Consider the following 19,474-nt stretch of genomic DNA (forward strand, 5'->3'; position numbering starts at 1 on the left):
CTCAGATAGAAAATCTAGCTTAGCAGACTCCGTGGATTCCTACCAAAGCCCTGTGCTGCTGCTGAAGGCTGCCCCCCCCCCAGAGAGTGGTACACAGACACACAGACACACAGACACAGACACACACAGAGAGACACACACATAGACACACAGAGAGAGACACACACAAAGAGACACAAACACACAGAGAGACACACACAAAGAGACACAAACACACACACACACACACACACACACACACACACACACACGAGAGTACCCAGCCTTCTTTTTGTGACCTTACTCATCCTTCTCCACCACTTGTCCTGCATCTCCACAGCCCCCCCCCCCCCCCCCCAGGGAAAGGCTCTGTCCCTGGTCCCTGGCTAATGCTGTCTTCTTCCAGCTTGATTTCCTTGACAGTCATCAGGACACCGACTCTCAAAACTATATTCTGAATTTTTCGTTATGATAGAGTATACATCCTACTAAAACCACCCTCTTGGCTATTTTAGGCATCGCATGCAGCTCCATTAATTGCCCTCCCAATGCTGTGCGGCCATCACCACTATTTAATTCCAGAACATTTTCATCTTGCCTAGCAGAAACTGTACCCATTAAGCACTAAGCCTCATTCGCCCCTCAACCCATCCACTGGTCACCTCTAATCTAGTTCCTGTGTCCACAGGTTTGCCTACACTTGACATTTCCTAAAAGTAGGGCCATACAGTACATGTCCTTTGACAGGTCCATTTGACTTAGGGCCTAAGTCTTAGGCAAGGCCTTCACAATTCCTCCACACTGTAGCCCGTAGCAAACCCTGCTCCCTTTGTACTGATGCATGAAATCACAGCAGCAGCGGTCGGTCAGATCTGTAATCCCAGCCCTCAAGAGACTGGGGTAAGACAGCTCCCTCTGACCCAGATCAGCCTGGGTTACACAATGAGATTCAGTCTTTAAAAATCCATTGCCTGTTTATACCCAATTTTGCTTCTTTACCCATTCACCCTTTGGCAGACATTTGGGTCGTGTTCACTGTTTGGCTACCATGAGCAGCATTGCTGTGGAGATTCCCATACAAGGGTTGGTTTGCATCCCTGGGTTCCATCCTCTGGGGCATACACCTAGGAGAGAATCTGCTGGATCCTGTGAGAAGCCTGTTTACCTTTGGAGGAGCTGCCAAATTGTCTTCTGCAAGCACCGCACCCTTTTAGATTTCCATCAGCAAAGCAGGAGGGTTCTAATCCTCCATTTTCCCACCCAGAGGCCTGGTCCACCTCTGCAGTTGTCTCTGAATGTTCCCACACAGGTGTCCTGCAGGGAGCCCAGACCTAGCAACAGCAAAGGAAGATTTGGCTGTGTTGAAAACAGTCTTGAGCCAAATCCCATGCCTGATGGGGGCGGCTGGGGATTAGGGTGACTGGGGTGTAGGATTGGGATGAAGTGCCTATTGTGTGCTTGCATCGTTATACAAAGGAATCTTTTCAAGGCTACATCAGAACATCCCAGTGCCCGTGCCCGTTCAAAGCCACTATATCAAGCCTGGCCTTTGCATGCTGGAGCAACACGTGCCCTTACGGGTCAAGGCATCTCCCCAACCTCCAACACTACACAGTTTTTTTTGTTTGTTTGTTTGTTTGTTTGTTTTTTTAATACAAGCATGTTCTATGTCCTGGCTGAATTTTGAATTTAGTTTGATGTCTTGATTTTTGCCTGTTTTTGCTTTTTTTTTTTTTTTTTTTTGAGGGAGGTGGGTTGTTTTGTTTCTGTTTTTGCTTCTAAGTCTGGCAATCTTGGATTGAGCCAGACATCATGGCACAGTGGACCTTTACTTGGTACATGGGACCTTTAATCCCAGTACTTGGAAGACAGATGCATGTGGATCTCTGTGAATTTAAGGCCAATCTAGTCTACACAGAGAATTCCTGGACAGCAAGAGCTACATAGTGAGACCCTGTGTCAGAGTTCAAAAGAAAAAAAGAAAGAGAGGGGGGGAGGGAAAGGAGGAGGGAGAAAGGAAGGGAAAAGAGAAGGGAGGGAGAGAGAGGGAGGGAGGGAGGGAGGACGAGCTTAACTTGGGAGGGTGAATTTGAGATTCCTAAGCATCCCTGGGGAATAGATGACTAACATCTGGGTTCATGGGCACAAGGTTCAGAGAAATAGCCTGGACTTGGGGAAGAATCAGAAGTTGTCATCCTATATCTGATGTTTCTATTCTTACCTTAACATGAAGTCTTGTATATTGCCCAGGCTGGGCTTAAAATCTAAATCCTCCTGCTTCCACATCCAAAGAGCCAGGAAATAGACACCATACCTCCTGACTTGACTTTCAGATTTGGTGTGAGTGTGTGGGCAGGTGAGTGGGTGCACACACACTTGTGGAGGCCAGAGGTCAACCTCCAGTGTCATTGCTCAGGACACTGACCGCCTTGTGTTTTGAGACAGGGTCTATCACTGTGGTGGAACTCACTACTTTAACTAGGCTGCCTGGTCAGCCAGCAAACCCCAGGGAGGCCCCAGTTTCTGTCTCCACAGGGTTGAGAGTACAAATCTGCATCACCACATCTGGGCTTTGTTATGGTCGTCATATCGTCAAGCAGCATCATTATCATCCTTACGCTCTGTGTAGGCGTGTGCGTGTGTGCGTGTGTGTGCGTGTGTGCGCGTGTGCGCATGTGTGTGCGCACATGCGTGCGTGCGTGTGCGTGCATGTGTATGCGTGTGCATGTGTGAGACAGACAGACAGACAGACAGAGAATGTGAGTGCAGGCGCCTGTGTGATGCGGAAGTCGGGACAACTTTCAGGAACCGGGTCCCATCCACCTTGCCGAGGCAAGGTCTCTTGTTCCTGCTGCACTGTGTACTCCAGGTGAACTGGCCTTCAGCTTCTGGGTGTTCACGCCATCTTCACCTCCCATCTTGCCATGCGAGTTTTAGAGTTACACCACCATGTTTTGACATAGCTTCTGGAGGCTGAACTCGGGCTGTCAAGCTTATGCGTCAAGCGCTTTTACTACTGACCCATCTTCCTGGCCCCACACCCAGCTTTCTTCCATGGGTTCTAGAAATCAAACTCTAGTGCTCCTACTTGCAGAGCCAGCAGCGTAGCGACGGAGCCGTCTCCTCAACCCGAACGTTGGTATTTCAACCCCTGATGTTGGATGGTTTCACCGAGCAAGTGGGAGGGCAGAGAAGATTAGGAGCCTGGGGACTGACCCTAAGGCACCTCAATGCCTCAGAGAGAGCTGCGGTGACCACGAAGGAGGTGGAGAAAGAGTCCAGACAAGAAGGAAAAAGTCAGAGGAGTGTGACATCCCAGAGGCAAGTGAGCCTAGTGATTCAAGGAGAAAGGAGCCAACTTCCCTCAGTGCTTCAGGGAGGGAGTTCCTGCCACGGGTTTATTGTAAGGACCTGGACAAAAACTGTTTGGATATAATGTGGGGACGATATCCTGACTAAGATACTTTTAAGAGGGAATAAAGCATTTTTTTTATTCTTTTAGCCTTACTGCATAATATTGTATTATACCTTTTTATTTTATTTTTTGAGACAGAGTCCAACTATAGGAAGTCCTTCTGTTTCTGTGTTGCTTTCATTGGTTAATGAATAAAGAAACTGCCTTGGCCTAGTTGATAGGGCAGAACTTAGGTAGGCGGGGAAGACAGAACTGAATGCTGGGAGGAAGAGAGGCGGGGTCAGGGAGAGCCACCATGGAACCGATGCCAGAGTAAGACATGCCAAATTTTACCCAGTAAGCCACTGCCACATGGTGATACACAGATTAATAGAAATGGGTAAAATTAAGATGTAAGAATTAGCCAATAAGAAACTATAACTAATGGGCCAAGCAGTGATTTAATTAATATAGTTTCTGTGTGGTTATTTCAGGGCTAAGCTAGCTGGGTGACCGGGACAAACAAGTGGCCCACTCCCTACAACAACCCAGGCTTTCCTGGAACTGACCATGTAACCCAGCTGCTCTCCAGCCTTGGTTTGCCATATGTAAGAACACGAGCCATAACACCTGCAAGAATTTTTCCATAGAAGGGTGAAACGAAATCAAGCAAATGCTCAAAGAATTATAATCAACGAAGATATGTTCTTTTTAACCTATTTGTCTGTGTGTGCATGCACGTGCACATGAGTGTGTGTGTGTGTGTGTGTGTGTGTGTGTGTGTGTGTGTGCACCACAGAGCACAAATAGAAGTTTGAGGACAATTTCGTGAAGTAAGTTCTCTCCTTCCACCTTTATATGGGTTTCTGGAATGACACTCAGATTGCCAAGCTTGTGTGGCTAAGCACTTTTACCCACTGAGGCATCTCAATGACCCCTCTTATTTTGTTTTTTATCTGGAGGGCCAATGAGATAGCTGGTAGGTAAGAGTGCGTGCAACCAAGCCTGACCTCCTGAGTTCGAACCCTAGGACCTACATGATGGAAGGAGAAAGCTGACTCTCCTGAATTGAGCTCTGACCTTCTCATGCACACAGTAGCACATTCACCCATATACATACGCACATACAAATAAACAAATCTGATTTTTAAAAATTTTTAAATTGGTGAAGCCCTGGAGAGATAGCTTAGTGGTTAAAGAGCTCTGGCTGCTCTTGCAAAGAACAGGAGTTTGGGTCCCAGAACCCACATCAGGTATCTCAGAACCATCTGTAACTCCAGTTTCAGAGGACCCAATGCTCCCTTCTGGTATTCACAGATGTCTGTGCCTATGAGCACATACTACACGTGCATATATATATATATACATATATACACATACACACACATACACACATGGCAAAAAAAAGTGTGTGTTTTTTTTGTTTGTTTTCTTGATGTTGTGGAAATACTATGTCTGTTGCAATGAAGAATATTCAGTAAATTATCAAAAGTTATGGGGTATGGTGGCAGACACCTATAATCTTAGTGTTTGAGGAACAGAGAAAGGAGGGTTGTGGGTTCAAGGCCAATCTAGACTACACGGGGAGATTCTGTCACAAAACAAACAAGCAAAAAAGAATCAAAGACTGAGGCCTGGTATAAAGGCCTGTGCCTTTAGCTCAACACACAGGAAGCAGAGGCAGACAGCTCTCTATGAGTGTGAGGCTAGCCTGGTCTACATGGTGAGACCTTTTCTTAAAAATAAAATAAGTGGATGCGAGGCGGTGGAGCCAGATTCTGGAGAGGTGAGCAGAAATGTTTACACACAGTGACTGAGGCCTGACAGCAAATCAAGGAAGACAAGCATCCGCTCTACTGGAAGGTAAAGGGATCTGTGCAGAAGGTCTAAGCAACTCTGAGAGTCGCAGAAGCAGTGTAGGGCTCCAGCTAGAGTTGCCTCTTGCCTGGTTGCAGCCCCAAGCCAGCTGGAAAGTCTCATCCTCCAAAGAACCTGCTCCCTAGTGCCATCTCCCAGCCCCAACTCTCTGTTCAAGGGAGGAGAAAATCTCTGAGCACACACCACCACCAGGGCAGCCCCAGCCTGGGAATTGAAGGCCTGACACTTCCTAAGAAGCCCTTGCTTGAGGCTGGGACACAGCTCTAGACAGAAGGAGTGGCCTGGGAGTAGGGCAGGGCCTGGGCTAGAATCAGAGCAGTGGCTTTGGGCCTGCCACCCCCAGATGCCAGGTGGCAGGCCTGAGGGGTATGGGGGTGGCAGAAGATGACTGCCAAGCCCTGGTGCAACCCAGTCTTGCCCTGAGGCAAAGGGGTGGACTAGAAGACTTCCCACACAGTACCCAACTCAAAAAGCAGGAAATTTAGGGCAGGGTAACAAGACCTCAAAGTTCTCAAAAGCGTTTTCTCCATGGGAATGGTGAGCTCGCCCAGCTCACTCTAGATGAGGCAAAGGCCAATGGCGGGGCGGGAGGAGGGGGGTCTGTCAGGTGTCAACAGGGAGAGGCAGCCTTAGTGGGGTTAGAATAATAGAACCTATGTGTCAAAAATATCTGGTCACCAGAAGAGATTAACCAGCTGCACCACAGACAGGATCCTGCACCACCACCTCATGCAGCCACGGGGGCACACAAGCTCCAGCACACGGCCATCTCCACAATCCCTCACCTTGACATGCAGCAAAACCCACATACACAGCTAGGTGTGGTAGCTAGCACTCCCAGAGCCGGAGGTTGAGGCAGGAGTACTACCACGAGTTAGAGTCCAGCCTGAACTACAGATGAGATCCTGTCTCAAACAAAGCAAAATAAACAAAAACCTACCTTAATAGCCCACACTATACCCAAGACACAGCTACCCAGGGTTGCGTGTACATGCATGCACACATGCACACGCATGCACACCCACAGATACACAGACACACCGTGTGCACATATATCCCTGGTCCCCAAGCATGTCATTCACAGGCAGTAATCAAGGGTCTGGAGACGTGGCAGGGATATGGCTCAGGGGCTCCCTGTTTCTGTGGCTGACCTCAGAGGACTTTAGAACAGGGGCTGCTGAGGAAGGGGTAAGCAAGGGCACTCTAGAGAAAGGTGACTCTCCAACAAAGAGGAAGAGCCACGAGCAGCACGTGAGAAAACCAGAAGATGGGTGTGAAGACGGCTTGTCTGAGGAATCTCTACATCACTGGGTCCCACCGGTGTGACCAAGGAGGTATGATCAAAGGGACAGTGTGAGACAGGAGACAAAACAGCAGCTTATTTGTGGCTGTGGAGAGAGTAGGTATTAGTCTCAAGCTAATGACAGTCACCACGAGACTTCAATAGATCTGATTTATCTCCTTAGGTCACTGACTTGAGGAAAACAGGGCAAAAGCATTTCTAATCATGACCAAACCCAGAGACCTTAAAAACTACACATATGACTATATAATGTTTAATTCTGCATGGCAAAAAAAAACTACATATACAGTTGGTACTCACTGACAAAACTTCTGCAAAGGATAAGTCCTGTGTCCAGGAGTAGTTTACTAACACAAAACTAAAACACACACACACACACACACACACACACACACACACACGGACTTTTTGTTTCATTTTAGCATTTTTTGTCTTTCTTGGCCTTTTGCTTATTTTGATTTTCATATTTGTGTTTTTGTAGGGGCTTGTCGTTTGGGGGTTTGTGGGTTTTTTGTTTTTGAAAGAGAGGAAAAAAAGAAAGAACATAAAGTTGAGTGGTCAGGAGGTGGGTTGGGTCTGAGAGAAGTTGGGGGAGGGGCATAACAGGATCAAAATATATCGCATAACTATTTTTAATTTGAGAATGCATATGCAAAGTCAAAAGACAGTTCTCTAGTAGAAGAAACCCTATCTGTGTCACAGACAACATCTCCTTAATACACAAAGCATTCCCAAGAAGTAAATAACAAAAAGGCAGTAAGTTAGCTGTGGGAAATGGACTAAGGCATAGGAACGTTTACAAGAAGAAAAATCCAACAACACAATGACTCTTCAAATACTCTCAAAGACTAGGATCTCTTAAGAGAAGCAAAAATACACATACAATGTCATAGAATTTGATAATGCTCTCTCGTGGCAAGGACTGGGGAAAACCTGATATGTCATGGTAATGCCAACCAAGGCAGCCACGGAAGGGACTCAGCAATATCTACCAACACATTAAACAGCACATCACCTTAAGCCACAAGCGCCACTTCTGCGAACATACCCTACAGACATCATCTTAAATGAGTTAGGGCTGAGGACATGCTCAGTATGGAAGGCACTTGCAGAGCAAGCATGAGGACCCTAGTTCAGATCCTCTAGACCCACCCACAGTCAGACGCAATAGCTCACGTCTGGAATCCCTGCACTCCTATAGTGAGATGGGTGTGAAGGCAGGGGACTCCCTGAAGGCTCAGGGCCAGCCATCCTGGTTACAAAGCAGTGAACAAGAAACCCTATCTCAGCCGGGCGGTGGAGGCGCATGCCTTTAATCCCAGCACTTGGGAGGCAGAGGCAGGCGGATTTCTGTGAGTTTGAGGCCAGCCTGGTCTACAAGAGCTAGTTCCAGGATAGGCTGCAAAGCTACAGAGAAACCCTGTATCAAAAAACCAAAAGAGAGAGAGAGAGAGAGAGAGAGAGAGAGAGAGAGAGAGAGAGAGAGAGAGACCCTGTCTCAAACAAGGAGGAAGCTGAGGACTCACACAAGATTGTCCTCTGACCTAGATCCAGGAGCAGACATTCACTTTCACACACTCATGCATGCGTGTGTGCGTGTACACATACGGAGAAGAAAAAGATAGGTCAAATAATATTGTTCAAGGAGATTTGTTGCAGTGGAAGGAGCAAGAGGGGAAGGAATAGATGGGGAGGAGAAAAAGGAGGGAGGGAGGAGACAGAGGGAGGGACCAGTAAGTGCTCTGCCAACTCTGCCATACTTGCCTAGCCCTGAAAGAAAGGACTGGAAGCAGCCTTAATTTCCATCTGTGTGCGACTTCTAACATGATAGTGTAAACGCGATCCGCCTCTTTAAAACAGCAAAAGAAAGCACCCTGTCTGCTGAGAGGAACAAATCAAAGCACTCAGTGGTACACATAGCACCCCGCCATGGCTTCTCTATAGTTAGGCGTGCGCAGGTTGTTCTAGAAGGAGAACCAGAACCTATTAGCTGGGTGGACTTGTGGGAAGTCTAGTTATGCAATCTTGTGTTTGTTAGCGCCAACCATGAACATGCGAGCTTGTCGGTGAATGGGTAGGACTGGGTGAGCTCACCTGGGATGGGAGATGCTGAGCCTGGCCCAGAGCACCCACAAGAGAGACCTGAGGAAAGGCATCCCAGGGACCCGGAAGTAGGGAGGGCGTCAGGGAAGCTGGGGGAGGAAGGTGCTCTGAGCAGGAAGGCGTGAGCCCACTGCGACAGCTGCTTCAGAAGGTCAAGGATTTACATCTGTGGGATTTAGCCTGACGGAGTCCCAAGTGACCTTGACAAGCCTTTCCCTAGTGACGCAGTGGTGACACAAGTTCGGAAATGGGGGCAGGAGTGTCGCTCTGAAGTAGGAGAGTAATAGGTGATAAGCAGTTGGTGGCAGGGTCAGGGTCCCCCCATGTCACACAGTGACATTAGCAGAGCCATCCAGAAACCCCCAGCACTGCTCAGTCATGGTACTGATAAGGGCCGTGCCCATAGCAAGTACAAGATAGCCTCATCCAAAGCCGTCTTCACTGAGCTCTCTGGGAGCCAGCTGTGTAACTTCTTCCACGTGGACCTGAGCACATCCCTCCGTTTTCCTCCTTGAAGTACTGAAGCAACCGGAGATACTTAATTTGTATGCTGCTAAAACAGCATAAAGCACTTGGAGGAAACAGCCTTGTCCCAGAAAGCACAGCTCAGGAGCACAGGAATCCCTCCGGGTCATAGGAGAACACAGTAGCGGATCCTCCTAACAATGGGCGCCTTTTGTAGATTAGAAGCTGGCACCAGTGGATACAGCAAGTGGGATGAATAGTCACCAGGGTCGGGCAACAGTCATCTCTGTCTAGACAGTGAAGCCTCGGGCAGGGTTGTGACTAAGATTTGGGGATCCCCAGGGAAAAAATTGGGTTTCCATTCCTGGGATTCTAGGGGCTTTCGGGATCCCAGTCCTGACACACAAATAAGGCTAAGTGTCCCTGGTCTCCAGAGCCCAGTTTAGGAGCCCCTCAAGGCCTCCGCCCTTCACAAGCTCTGCCTCCCACGCGGCTCCACACACCCTTGGACAGACTGGGTCCTCTGAAATCGCTCCAAGCACAACCACCCTTGCTCCTGAGATTTCTTTTCCGGGTTGTGTCCCTTCAGGCTGCCAGCCCAGAGTTGTGAGCCCCGCAGGACTGTCACAAAGACACATCTGCCTGCCTGGTGGAGATTGTCATCAAGGACGCAAGCAGGGCAGGAATCCCCGCCCGTCCTGCGGTGTTCCAACGCAGGGTTGAGACCTTGTGGCAGGCGGTGATCCAGAAGGGCAGGGCGCAGACCGGGGTATCTGTGGTAACCACCACTGTGGGCTGGGCCAGTCCTTTATTGCCATCCCTCCTGCCAAGGCACTTAACAGTTTGCAAAGTGTTTCACGCCCTCATGTCATTGTAGCCTTTGCAACAGCCCTGTCAGTGGCCATCAATGCCCCCATTGCACGCCAGCAAGCCGAGGCCCTGCGAAGCAGCCTGGGGCTCCCGGGTCCGCAGCTGCTTCGGGATTAGAACTCGGACCCCTGAGGCGACTCCAGGCTCCTCCTCCAGGCCGCCCCTCCTCCACGCCACCTCTTTCCAGGAGCCTCACTGAGGCCACAAAGCCGGGTTTGGCTCCCACCTCGTTCCTCCTCTGCCGTGGGTCTTGGGCACTAGGAGCCACCCAACGGAGGCAGCGCAGCTGACCGTAAGTACCGGGAAGGGGCGGCAACAATCCTGGGCACTGAACACCCCTCTCTATAGAGATCTCCTGGTGGGCTGGACTGAAGCCTGCCCACGCGTCCAGGCTGAGGATAGAGTGCTGCAGAAGGGCAGTGGAGAGACCGCCTTGCTTCCCCCCAACACACACACACACAAACACACACACACACACACACACACACACACACACACACACACACACACACCACAAAGCATTTTGGACCCGGTGGCGGTACTAGCCGCTGGAAGGCTGCCAGAAGGACGCCCCCTTCCCAGGTCCTCAAGCTCCCAAGCTACCTGGAATAGAAGGAAACTAGGGTCCCAGGGCCCTAATGGGGAGCTCTACCTTTGGAGTCAGCCACAGTGAGGGGTAGAAAGCAAGAGACGGAGAGGTTCTGTCTTGCACCTGGATAAAAACGATTTTTTTGGCAGCTGGAGTTAGGGGGCGATGGTGGATCCAGAACCGGCTCCACCAGTCCCCAGCACGGGCTAGGCGGGAAATACTTTGCAAGTGAGTCTGTCTGGGGTGTGTCTTAGGAGGAACTGGGCAGCCTGCACGGAGAATAGGGAGCCCCAGAGTGTGTGTGGGGGGGTGCGCTGCAGTATTAGAAGTACCAGTAAAAGGAACTCCCCTCTCCTCCCCCTACCTCTCCCAGAGCACGCCTTGGAAGAGCAGGCTGGAGAGGGAACAGTCACGGATTCTTACAGCAACCCAAGGTAGGAGATAAGGAACAGGGTTAGCGACAGACAGATCTCTCGGATGTCCCCTAGCTAGTAAGCGACAATGGGAGATCAGAATCCAGGTGCTAATCCATGGCCCCTCCATAGAGGCCAGGGCTTAGACAGTATCCGGAGCAAACCCTTGAGGGTCCGAGTACTAGGGCTTCACGGTCACCCCCATCTTGTCCAGAACTGAGGTTCTCAAAAGACAGGCCCCGTGGAAGGCAGCAATACTGAGGAAGTGTACTGCCTTCTAACTCCTTTGCAATCCCGGCCAGCCCTCCCACCGCCTCTCTGAAAACTCAGCTTTCCCCTGTTTACTCATTCAGCGTGAATTGAGTACCTACTGTATGCTGTTTTGTGTATCAAACTTAGAAGCAGCCAGCCAGTCAAGTAGGCTTGCTAATTGGACAGACAGATGATAAATGAGAACAAAAACAAAGAAACAAATAGAAGACCAAGACTTAAATTTCAAACTGATACTGAGGACTTAGGAAAACAAAGGGAACTGGAACAGACTAGCTGGAGCAGGTTCAGACCTGAAGTCCTTTGAGAGGAGACCCTAAGGGGATTGTTGTTGGAGCCGAGACACTGAAGTAGTGATTTAGGGTCGGGCCACCTAAGGTTCTAGAGGAAGACCATTCCAGGCAGGAGCAATCAAGGCAAGGTCTGGGCAGAGAGAGGCAAGGTGAGTGTGCACGTGCGTGTGTCTGCACGTGTGAGTACGCATGGGGGGAGGGGCCGGGTGACAGGGCTGTATAGACTCTTGGGGTTGCGATTTAAGCACAGAGAGAGGGAGGGAAGAGGTTTAAGAAAGGGAAGTGTAATCATTTGTGATTTAATGGGCTTCAGGGGGCAAGGAAGAGCTCCCGGGCCCATGAGGGGACTGTGGCAGGAATATGGACAAGGATAACGACAGCTTGGGCCCACGTGGTGGTCCAGTAGTCCTCCCATCCGGAACAGCCTCTGAAGCACTCCCGTGCACACTCAGGTCCACGTGGGCTTGGGGAGAGGTAAACACTCTCACACCCCATCAGCATGCCAACCCCAGGTACACTCATCTGACCCACCTGTCTACACCCGCTGAGTCACCCAGAACTGGGAGGAAGATGAGCCAGCCTGATCAGTCTCTACAAAGCCGGGGCCAACAGCAAACCCAGGGGTGGCTGGGATCCCCCAGGCCCTGCTGTCTCCACATAGCTTCTGAGATGAGTGCTGGCCTAGGAAAGAGACCCAAACCCCTGTGCATTTCCTCTGGTGCCAACCTCCTGCCTTTACTACCACTGACTGCAATGTTGGCAGGCCTTGGCGACGGGGCGATAACTATTAAGAGCACTGGCTGCGCTTCCAAAGCACCTGGGTTTGATTCTCAGCGCCCACGTGGCAGCTCACAGCTGTCTCTAACTACAGTTCCAGGGGATCTGATGCCCTCTTCCTGCCTCCATCTGCACCAGGCACCCATATGGTGTATAGAAAAATACATGCCAGCAAAATTCATACACCTAAAAGTAAAATGTAAATAAAAAGAAAAAATTATTGCCAGGTCCTTTCTCCTCTTCCAGCTTCAGGGGCCTCTTTGTAGAATAGGTTCACAACGCCACGCTGTCGAGACGTCAATGAGAGAACAGTTTTCAAAATTGTGACTTGGGGCTCAGTCAGTACTGGCCTAGCATGCCCGAGGCCCCGGGGTTCCATCCTCAGTACCACATAAAATGGGCATGGCATTACACTCCTGCAAAACCAGCACTCAGGAAGCAGAGGATGGGGGGGGGGGGACTAGAATTTTAAAGTTATCCTTGGCTATACAGAGAGTTCAAAGCCATTTCGAGATGCTGTCTGAAAAGGGAAAGAAAAAAAAAGGGTCTGAGGTGGGCATCCAGGAAGGGAAGGAAGAACATGGGCCTAAGTCCAGTCCTCTTCATGCAAATTCCTGGCCTGCCTGCGCCCTGCAGTCATGAGTCACCAGCACTTATCGGACACTCAATATGATTTGTAGTCATTTGATTATCAGCTTCTCCATCCATTAGCTGGAAGGGGAGTGGGCGCCACTCCAGGGTGCCCTCCCAAAGGGTTAAATGAGGGGAGAGGGAGAAAGAGAGAGAGAGCGCAGGAGAGAGCTTGTGAGCACCACGGTAAAGGGTCATTGTCTGCAATACACTCTAATGCTGACTGGGCGGGTTGCATGTTCCTCATGAGCCTCCATGTCTTATCTGTGTCTTGGGAAGGGTCATCACCTCTTAGATCCTGGTGATGACTGACCAGGTCCACCCAAAGGAAAAGCTCAGTGAGTGTGGGCATGGAGGTGCACACCTTTACTCCCAGCACTCAGGAGGCAGTCACTAGTTCCAGGCCAGTCTAGCTAAATTGTGAAACTTGTTTTGTATTTAAAAAAATAAAAATGCAAATGGACGAGGGGTGGAGGGATGGCTGAGCCTGAGCTACATAGTGAAATCTTTCTTTCTTTCTTTCAACCCAAGGTCTTGTGATATAGTCCTAACTGTCCTAAAACTCACTGTGTAGACCAGGTTGGCCTCAAACTCATGGAGATCCACCTGCCTGCCTCTTCCTCATGAGTGCTGGGGTTAAAGGCATGTGCCACTGTACCTGGCAGGCGGTGGTGGCGCACGCCTTTAATCCCAGCACTCGGGAGGCAGAGGCAGGCAGATCTCTGTGAGTTCAAGACCAGCCTGGTCTACAGAGCTAGTTCCAGGACAGGCTCCAAAGCCACAGAGAAACCCTGTCTCGAAAAACCAAAAAAGAAAGAAAGAAAGAAAGAAAGAAAGAAAGAAAGAAAGAAAGAAAGAAAGAAAGAAAGAAAGAAAGAAAGGAAAGGAAAGGAAAGGAAAGGAAAGGAAAAGAAAAGAAAAGAAAAGAAAAGAAAAGAAAAGAAAAGAAAAGAAAAGAAAAGAGTCAGGCCTGGATTGATGACTGAGCAGTTAAGAGATCTATCAAAGGACGAGAGTTCAGTTCCCACATAGTCTGGTGGCTTGCAATGGTCTATCAGCGCCAGCTGCAGAGGATCCCATACCCTCTTCTGTACTCGGTGGCATGTGCACATATATAAACAATAACACACATATCCATAAACAAAAAATATTTTTAATCATTTAATTATAATTAAAAGTCATCAAGCGAACCATTAGCATAACGATTTTCTCCATTGTCCCCTCAGGTGGGTACAGTGCCCCTCTCCCCAGCCGTGAGCTGGCACCATGGACTGGAAGAAGCTCCAGGACTTGCTGAGTGGTGTGAACCAGTACTCCACAGCCTTCGGGCGCATCTGGCTGTCAGTCGTGTTCGTCTTCCGGGTGCTGGTGTATGTGGTGGCGGCTGAGCGCGTGTGGGGTGACGAGCAAAAAGACTTTGATTGCAACACCAGGCAGCCTGGCTGCACCAACGTGTGCTATGACCACTTCTTCCCTATCTCCAACATTCGCCTCTGGGCCCTGCAGCTCATCTTTGTCACATGTCCCTCTATGCTGGTCATCTTGCACGTAGCCTACCGCGAGGAGCGGGAGCGGAAGCATCGCCAGAAGTACGGGGAGCAATGTACCAAGCTGTACAGCCATCCTGGCAAGAAGCACGGTGGCCTGTGGTGGACCTACCTGCTCAGCCTCGTCTTCAAACTCATCATTGAATTCGTCTTCCTCTATGCCCTACACAAGCTCTGGCACGGCTTCACCATGCCACGTCTGGTACAGTGTGCCGGCGTGGAACCCTGCCCCAACACCGTGGACTGCTACATCGCTCGGCCCACGGAGAAGAAAGTCTTTACCTACTTCATGGTAGGCGCCTCCGCTGTCTGCATTATTCTCACCATCTGTGAGATCTGCTACCTCATCTTCCACAGGGTTATGCGAGGCCTGAGCAAGCCTAAAAAGAGTGGCATCTCCCCAAAGTCCTCCAGCCGAGCCTCCACTTGCCACTGCCACCACAAGCTTCTGGAGAGTGGGGACCAGGAACCAGACCCAGGCGATGCCAAGCCGCAGGCTTCAGCTCCAAATCTGACCCCCATTTGAACCGCAAGCTGGAGAAGTGAAGCAGGGAGGTACTGCGGGTGGAGGGGTCCTTAGCGGGGCTGGGTGCCCCCACTTTGAATTCACTAAGCAAGCCAGTTTCATATGATACAGATATTCTGGGTTCTGTGCTGGCTACCTGGTATGGCAAACCCAGCTTCAGAGAGACATTTAGATTAGCAAATTAACTACATGCGTGCAAGGGTCTATTTAGCTGAGCTGGTAAGCAGTGCTTCTACCTACCCCAGGGGACTGCCAGGCCAGGCAGCCTGGCAGAAAAGCACCGTGGAAGAGAGAAATGGAGGGAGCTCTACAAAAGAGGTAGCAACAGCAAAAAGAACTGGGGATCTCAGAGGAGGGGTGCTGGCCGGGGATAGGGGACAGCCAGCCAGAGAGAGTGTTTAAATCCCCACCCCACCCCCACCCCGTGAGAAGCTGCTCGGGTTCCTATGTGGAATGTTCTAGAGGCCAAAGAACGAACGTAGAAAGTGGTAGTTTAGTCTTGTCATGTCAACTGCTGTTTGGGACACCCAGGGGTCCTCTGGATCACCCTCTCCAACCTCCATCTTCAGGCAGCAATACTCTTCTTCCTCCTCCAGGGTGCTCAGTCCACTGCACCCTGTGGCCAGGACCTTGGGCGCATGCATGGAACCCGTACATCCTAATCAGTTTTCTTTAAAGCAATAAAGTTTCGTTTTATACAGTTTGCGTCTCTCCTCCATTCTCCCCAACTTCCACCCAGTCCCAGGGATAGGAAAGAGCCCTTGGGCTTGGGGATGAAGCTACTTTCGAAGTGTGACATAGGCTGAAGCTGAGGTTGAGAAAGGGTGGAGTTGCTGATGGCAACTGTTGTCAGGAAACCATGGGTGTAGGGGGGCGGGAATGCTCACGTTAGGATTCTACTTGTGGCCACCAGAGGGCGCCTCCAGCCTTCTTAAGTTAGACCGGTCTGAGCACACACACACACACAATCACGGTCGCTCAAAACAGACAAATCACACTCGCACCTTGGTCACTCAGCCCACATCCCCACACTGTGTTCACACAAGACCTGCTATTCATACGCTCACTCATGCACACTCATGGTAAAGTAAGTATATAGCCACCCTAGAGACTGCTCACATCCCAGCCTCACCCAGCAAGCAATTCATTCAGCTCTGTCCATTTCCCCCCTCTGTCCCCGAATTTTTCACACCAGCCCTAAGAAAGATGCTGGGACACCCTAAGTGGACCTAAGCCCAAGGTGCCAGTCCTGGGTTGGCAGAAGCACAAACTCGGCATTAAAGCTCTGCTCACAGCCCTGATCCAAGTGCAATCGTGACCTGCAGTTGAAGGGAAACCAGTATCCCAAGCCACACCAGACTATGAAGCGGAGCCTTGTGCAAACATAGATGAGTCCTTGGGAACATTTAGTGACCATTAAAACCAATGCCAAGAGCTAGAAAGTCAGGAGTCAGTGGGCTGACAGCCAATGAGAGCAAAGAGGGGTCAGGGTGCCTCGCAAACACAACAGGCTGTGGTTCACCTTTGCTCCCTGTGGCCGTTAAGGGGTGGGTGAGTCAGCCTGGTTTAATGGCTCTGGGCTAGGCCGATCACTTCCTGAACCATCCCCTTCCCCTGAATTAAATCACTGCCTCGTCATTTCGCAATACACTTTCACCACACACTTCGATTCAACTTTAAGAACTTCTGCCTTATCATCAATACAATAGGACCTGTGTCAGCCCAAGTCCCAACAGAAAGAGCATGAATGAGTCATGCTTTGTAAGCTACGCGGGGCACAGAACCAGCCAGGAGACGCGCTTCTGGCCAAGTCTGTGAGGGACTGTCTGGATTGGGCTAACAGGAGGCAGCCCCTCAGAGACCGAGGTCCTGGACTGAATAAAGAGGAGAGAGTAAACTGAGGAACCAGTTTTGAGCTTCCTAGCCGAAGTCTTCATGTCCCTTCTGCCCATGTCTTCCTTGTCATAACAGATCGCAGTCTCAGACTGAGACAATATAAGCCTTTTCCTCCTCAGGTTGCTTCGCAGGTGTTTGGAAAAGCCATGTGAAAAATACCTACTACTGTACCTAAGGAATGGTACTGTCACCTGGGGTGAGGGATGGGGTTAGTACCAACGTGAGAATGAGATTTAACTAGAGGATACATTTCACACACACGCACACACACGAGGCAATAATCCCCACCCCCACCACTACACTCTCCCTCCGCCTCCGGTTCACAGTTCACACAGTCTGTGGGTGCAGGTGAGCCTCCCAGGGCTCAGGGCAGGGTGGGGCAGGGTGGAGAGTCGCTCTGGGGGGCAGAAGGACTCAGCTCTGTACTTGGAACTGTTCATTCTGGGAGGACCGCTCGGGAAATCAAAGGAGACAGTAGGTGAAACATTAGCGCACTGCTGTGGGGCCAAGAAATGCCTAGGAGGGTCTCTAGTGATTGGGCTCTATCCACGCAGCTCTCGGCCAGGGCTGGGCAGTTACAAAGATCTCTGCCTGTTTGTTACTACAGATTTCAGGATTTTCCCTCTTTTTTTCCCCCTTCCTTTAATTTATTTTTTTAATTTTTTAAAATATTTATTTATTATGTATACAATATTCTGTCTGTGTGTATGCCTGCAGGCCAGAAGAGGGCGCCAGATCTCATTACAGATGGTTGTGAGCCACCATGTGGTTGCTGGGAATTGAACTCAGGACCTTTGGAAGAGCAGGCAGTGCTCTTAACCTCTGAGCCATCTCTCCAGCCCCTAATTTTTTTATCATGTTTATATATGTCTGTGTGGAATGTGTTTGTTCATATGAGTGCAGGTGCCCACGGAATCCAGAAGAGGAGGTCAGATCCCCTGGAGCTAGAGTTACAGGTGGCTGTGAGCCTCCTGATGTGGGTGCTGGGAACCAAACTCAGGTCCCCTGCAAGAGCAGGAAGTACTCTTAACCACTGAGCCACCTCTCCAGCCACGCCCCACTAACAAACAAACAAATAAAAACAAAATAAAACAAAAAAGCATGGTTTCAATAACTGGTTGGCTAGGGAGCGGTGGTGTCCCCTTCCCCTCCTCAGTGCTGGGACTGTGTCGGGTTTGAACCTGTGCAGTCCGTCCTTGTGTGTGCTGTCTTGGTCTCTGTGAGCTCATATGCGCACCAATCCTCTTGTGTCTGGATGACACTGTTTCCTTTGGAGTCCTCCCCCACGTTTCCTCTAATTCTGCACAGATCACTAAGTCTCAAAGGGAGGGTTTAATAAAGACATACCTGCTGCATGAAGGAAAATTACGTTTTTCAATGGATTGTCACTGGGCATATCCACCAGCTCAGGTGACAGCCCCAGGCCCAGGAGGAGTTGGCCAATACAAAAGGAACTCCGTGCTTTTTGTGTGCTTTTTGCTTCCTTTTGGAATTTTTGTCCTAATGCTTTGTTTTAAGTTTATTTTGACTTTCTTATTTTTGTTTGTGTTTTTTTTTTTCTTTTTTGGAGAGAGAAAGAACGTGACTTTGGGTGGGTAGAGAGATGGGGAGAATCCAGGAGGGATAGGGGGAGGAAAAAGAATATGACCAAAATTATATTGCATTTAAAAAATTAGTAAAAAGAAATTTAAAAAGTTTCATATCACCCAGGCTAGTCTTGAACTTGCCATGTTGCTGAGGATGACTTTGAACTTCTGACCCTCCTGCCTCCATTCCCTGAGTGTTGGGTCACAGGTGTGTACCATCACTCCCTGATTGCTGGGGTACAGGTGTGCACCATCATGCCTAGCTTTTTTTTAAAAGATCTATTTATTATGTACACAGTGTTCAGCCTCCATGTATGCCTGCAAGCCAGAAGAGGGCACCAGATCTCAGTACAGAAGGTTGTGAGCCACCATGTGGTTGCTGGGAATTGAACTCAGGACCTCAGGAAGAGCAGTCTGTGCTCTTAACCTCTGAGACATCTCTCCAGCCCCATGCCTAGCTTTTGAAATGCTGAGGATTAAGCCGAGATCTCTTTGCTTGTTAGGTGTGAGGGTCTGAATGAGAATGGCCCCCATAGGCTCATATATGTGAATGTTTGGTTCCCAGTTGGTGAACTGTTTGGGAAGGATTAGAAGGTGTGATCTTGTTGGAGTAAGTATGTCACTGGGGGTCCAACTCATGTCATGCCTGTCTGCCCGCCGCCATGTTTCCAACCATGACGATAATGGACTAACTTCCTGAAACTGTAAGCAAGCCCCCAACTAAATGCTTTCTTTAATAAATTGCCTAGGTCATGGCGCTTTGTCACAGCAATAGAACAGTGGCTAAGATACTAGACAAGCACTCTCCCAACTGATCCTCCTTCCTAACCCCTCAAGCATCTTCCTGGGTGGTGTCAGATGTCTGGCAAAGGGTGGCACAGAAGTCACTGCAACTAGAAAACATCAATTCTTCCGGGGGGAACTGAGGGAGGGCTCGGTAGACTGAGATCTTGGC

At 49.8% G+C, this 19,474-nt stretch overlaps 1 protein-coding gene across 3 annotated transcripts; it reads left to right on the forward strand.

The window, feature by feature from the left end:
- Positions 1–9,670: 9,670 nt before the first annotated feature.
- On the forward strand, positions 9,671–15,753 carry Gjb3 (gap junction protein beta 3). Of its 3 annotated transcripts, XM_050153368.1 has the most exons (3): positions 9,671–10,284; positions 10,955–11,015; positions 14,191–15,753. In XM_050153368.1, exon 3 carries the CDS (start codon positions 14,231–14,233, stop codon positions 15,035–15,037), a length of 807 nt encoding a protein of 268 aa, XP_050009325.1. In that variant the 5' UTR covers positions 9,671–10,284; positions 10,955–11,015; positions 14,191–14,230; the 3' UTR covers positions 15,038–15,753. The 3 variants fall into 3 exon arrangements, with proteins under 3 accessions (XP_050009325.1, XP_050009307.1, XP_050009317.1); XM_050153350.1 differs by lacking the exon at positions 10,955–11,015 and having other exon boundaries at positions 9,675–10,284; positions 14,191–15,717; XM_050153360.1 differs by lacking the exons at positions 9,671–10,284; positions 10,955–11,015 and adding an exon at positions 11,145–11,706 and having other exon boundaries at positions 14,191–15,752.
- The last annotated feature ends 3,721 nt before the right edge of the window (positions 15,754–19,474 follow it).

The sequence above is a fragment of the Alexandromys fortis genome, unplaced genomic scaffold, assembly GCF_014885135.2.
Source record: "Alexandromys fortis isolate MF-2015 unplaced genomic scaffold, M_Fortis_MF-2015_v1.1 scaffold_26, whole genome shotgun sequence".
Taxonomy (NCBI): domain Eukaryota; kingdom Metazoa; phylum Chordata; class Mammalia; order Rodentia; family Cricetidae; genus Alexandromys; species Alexandromys fortis.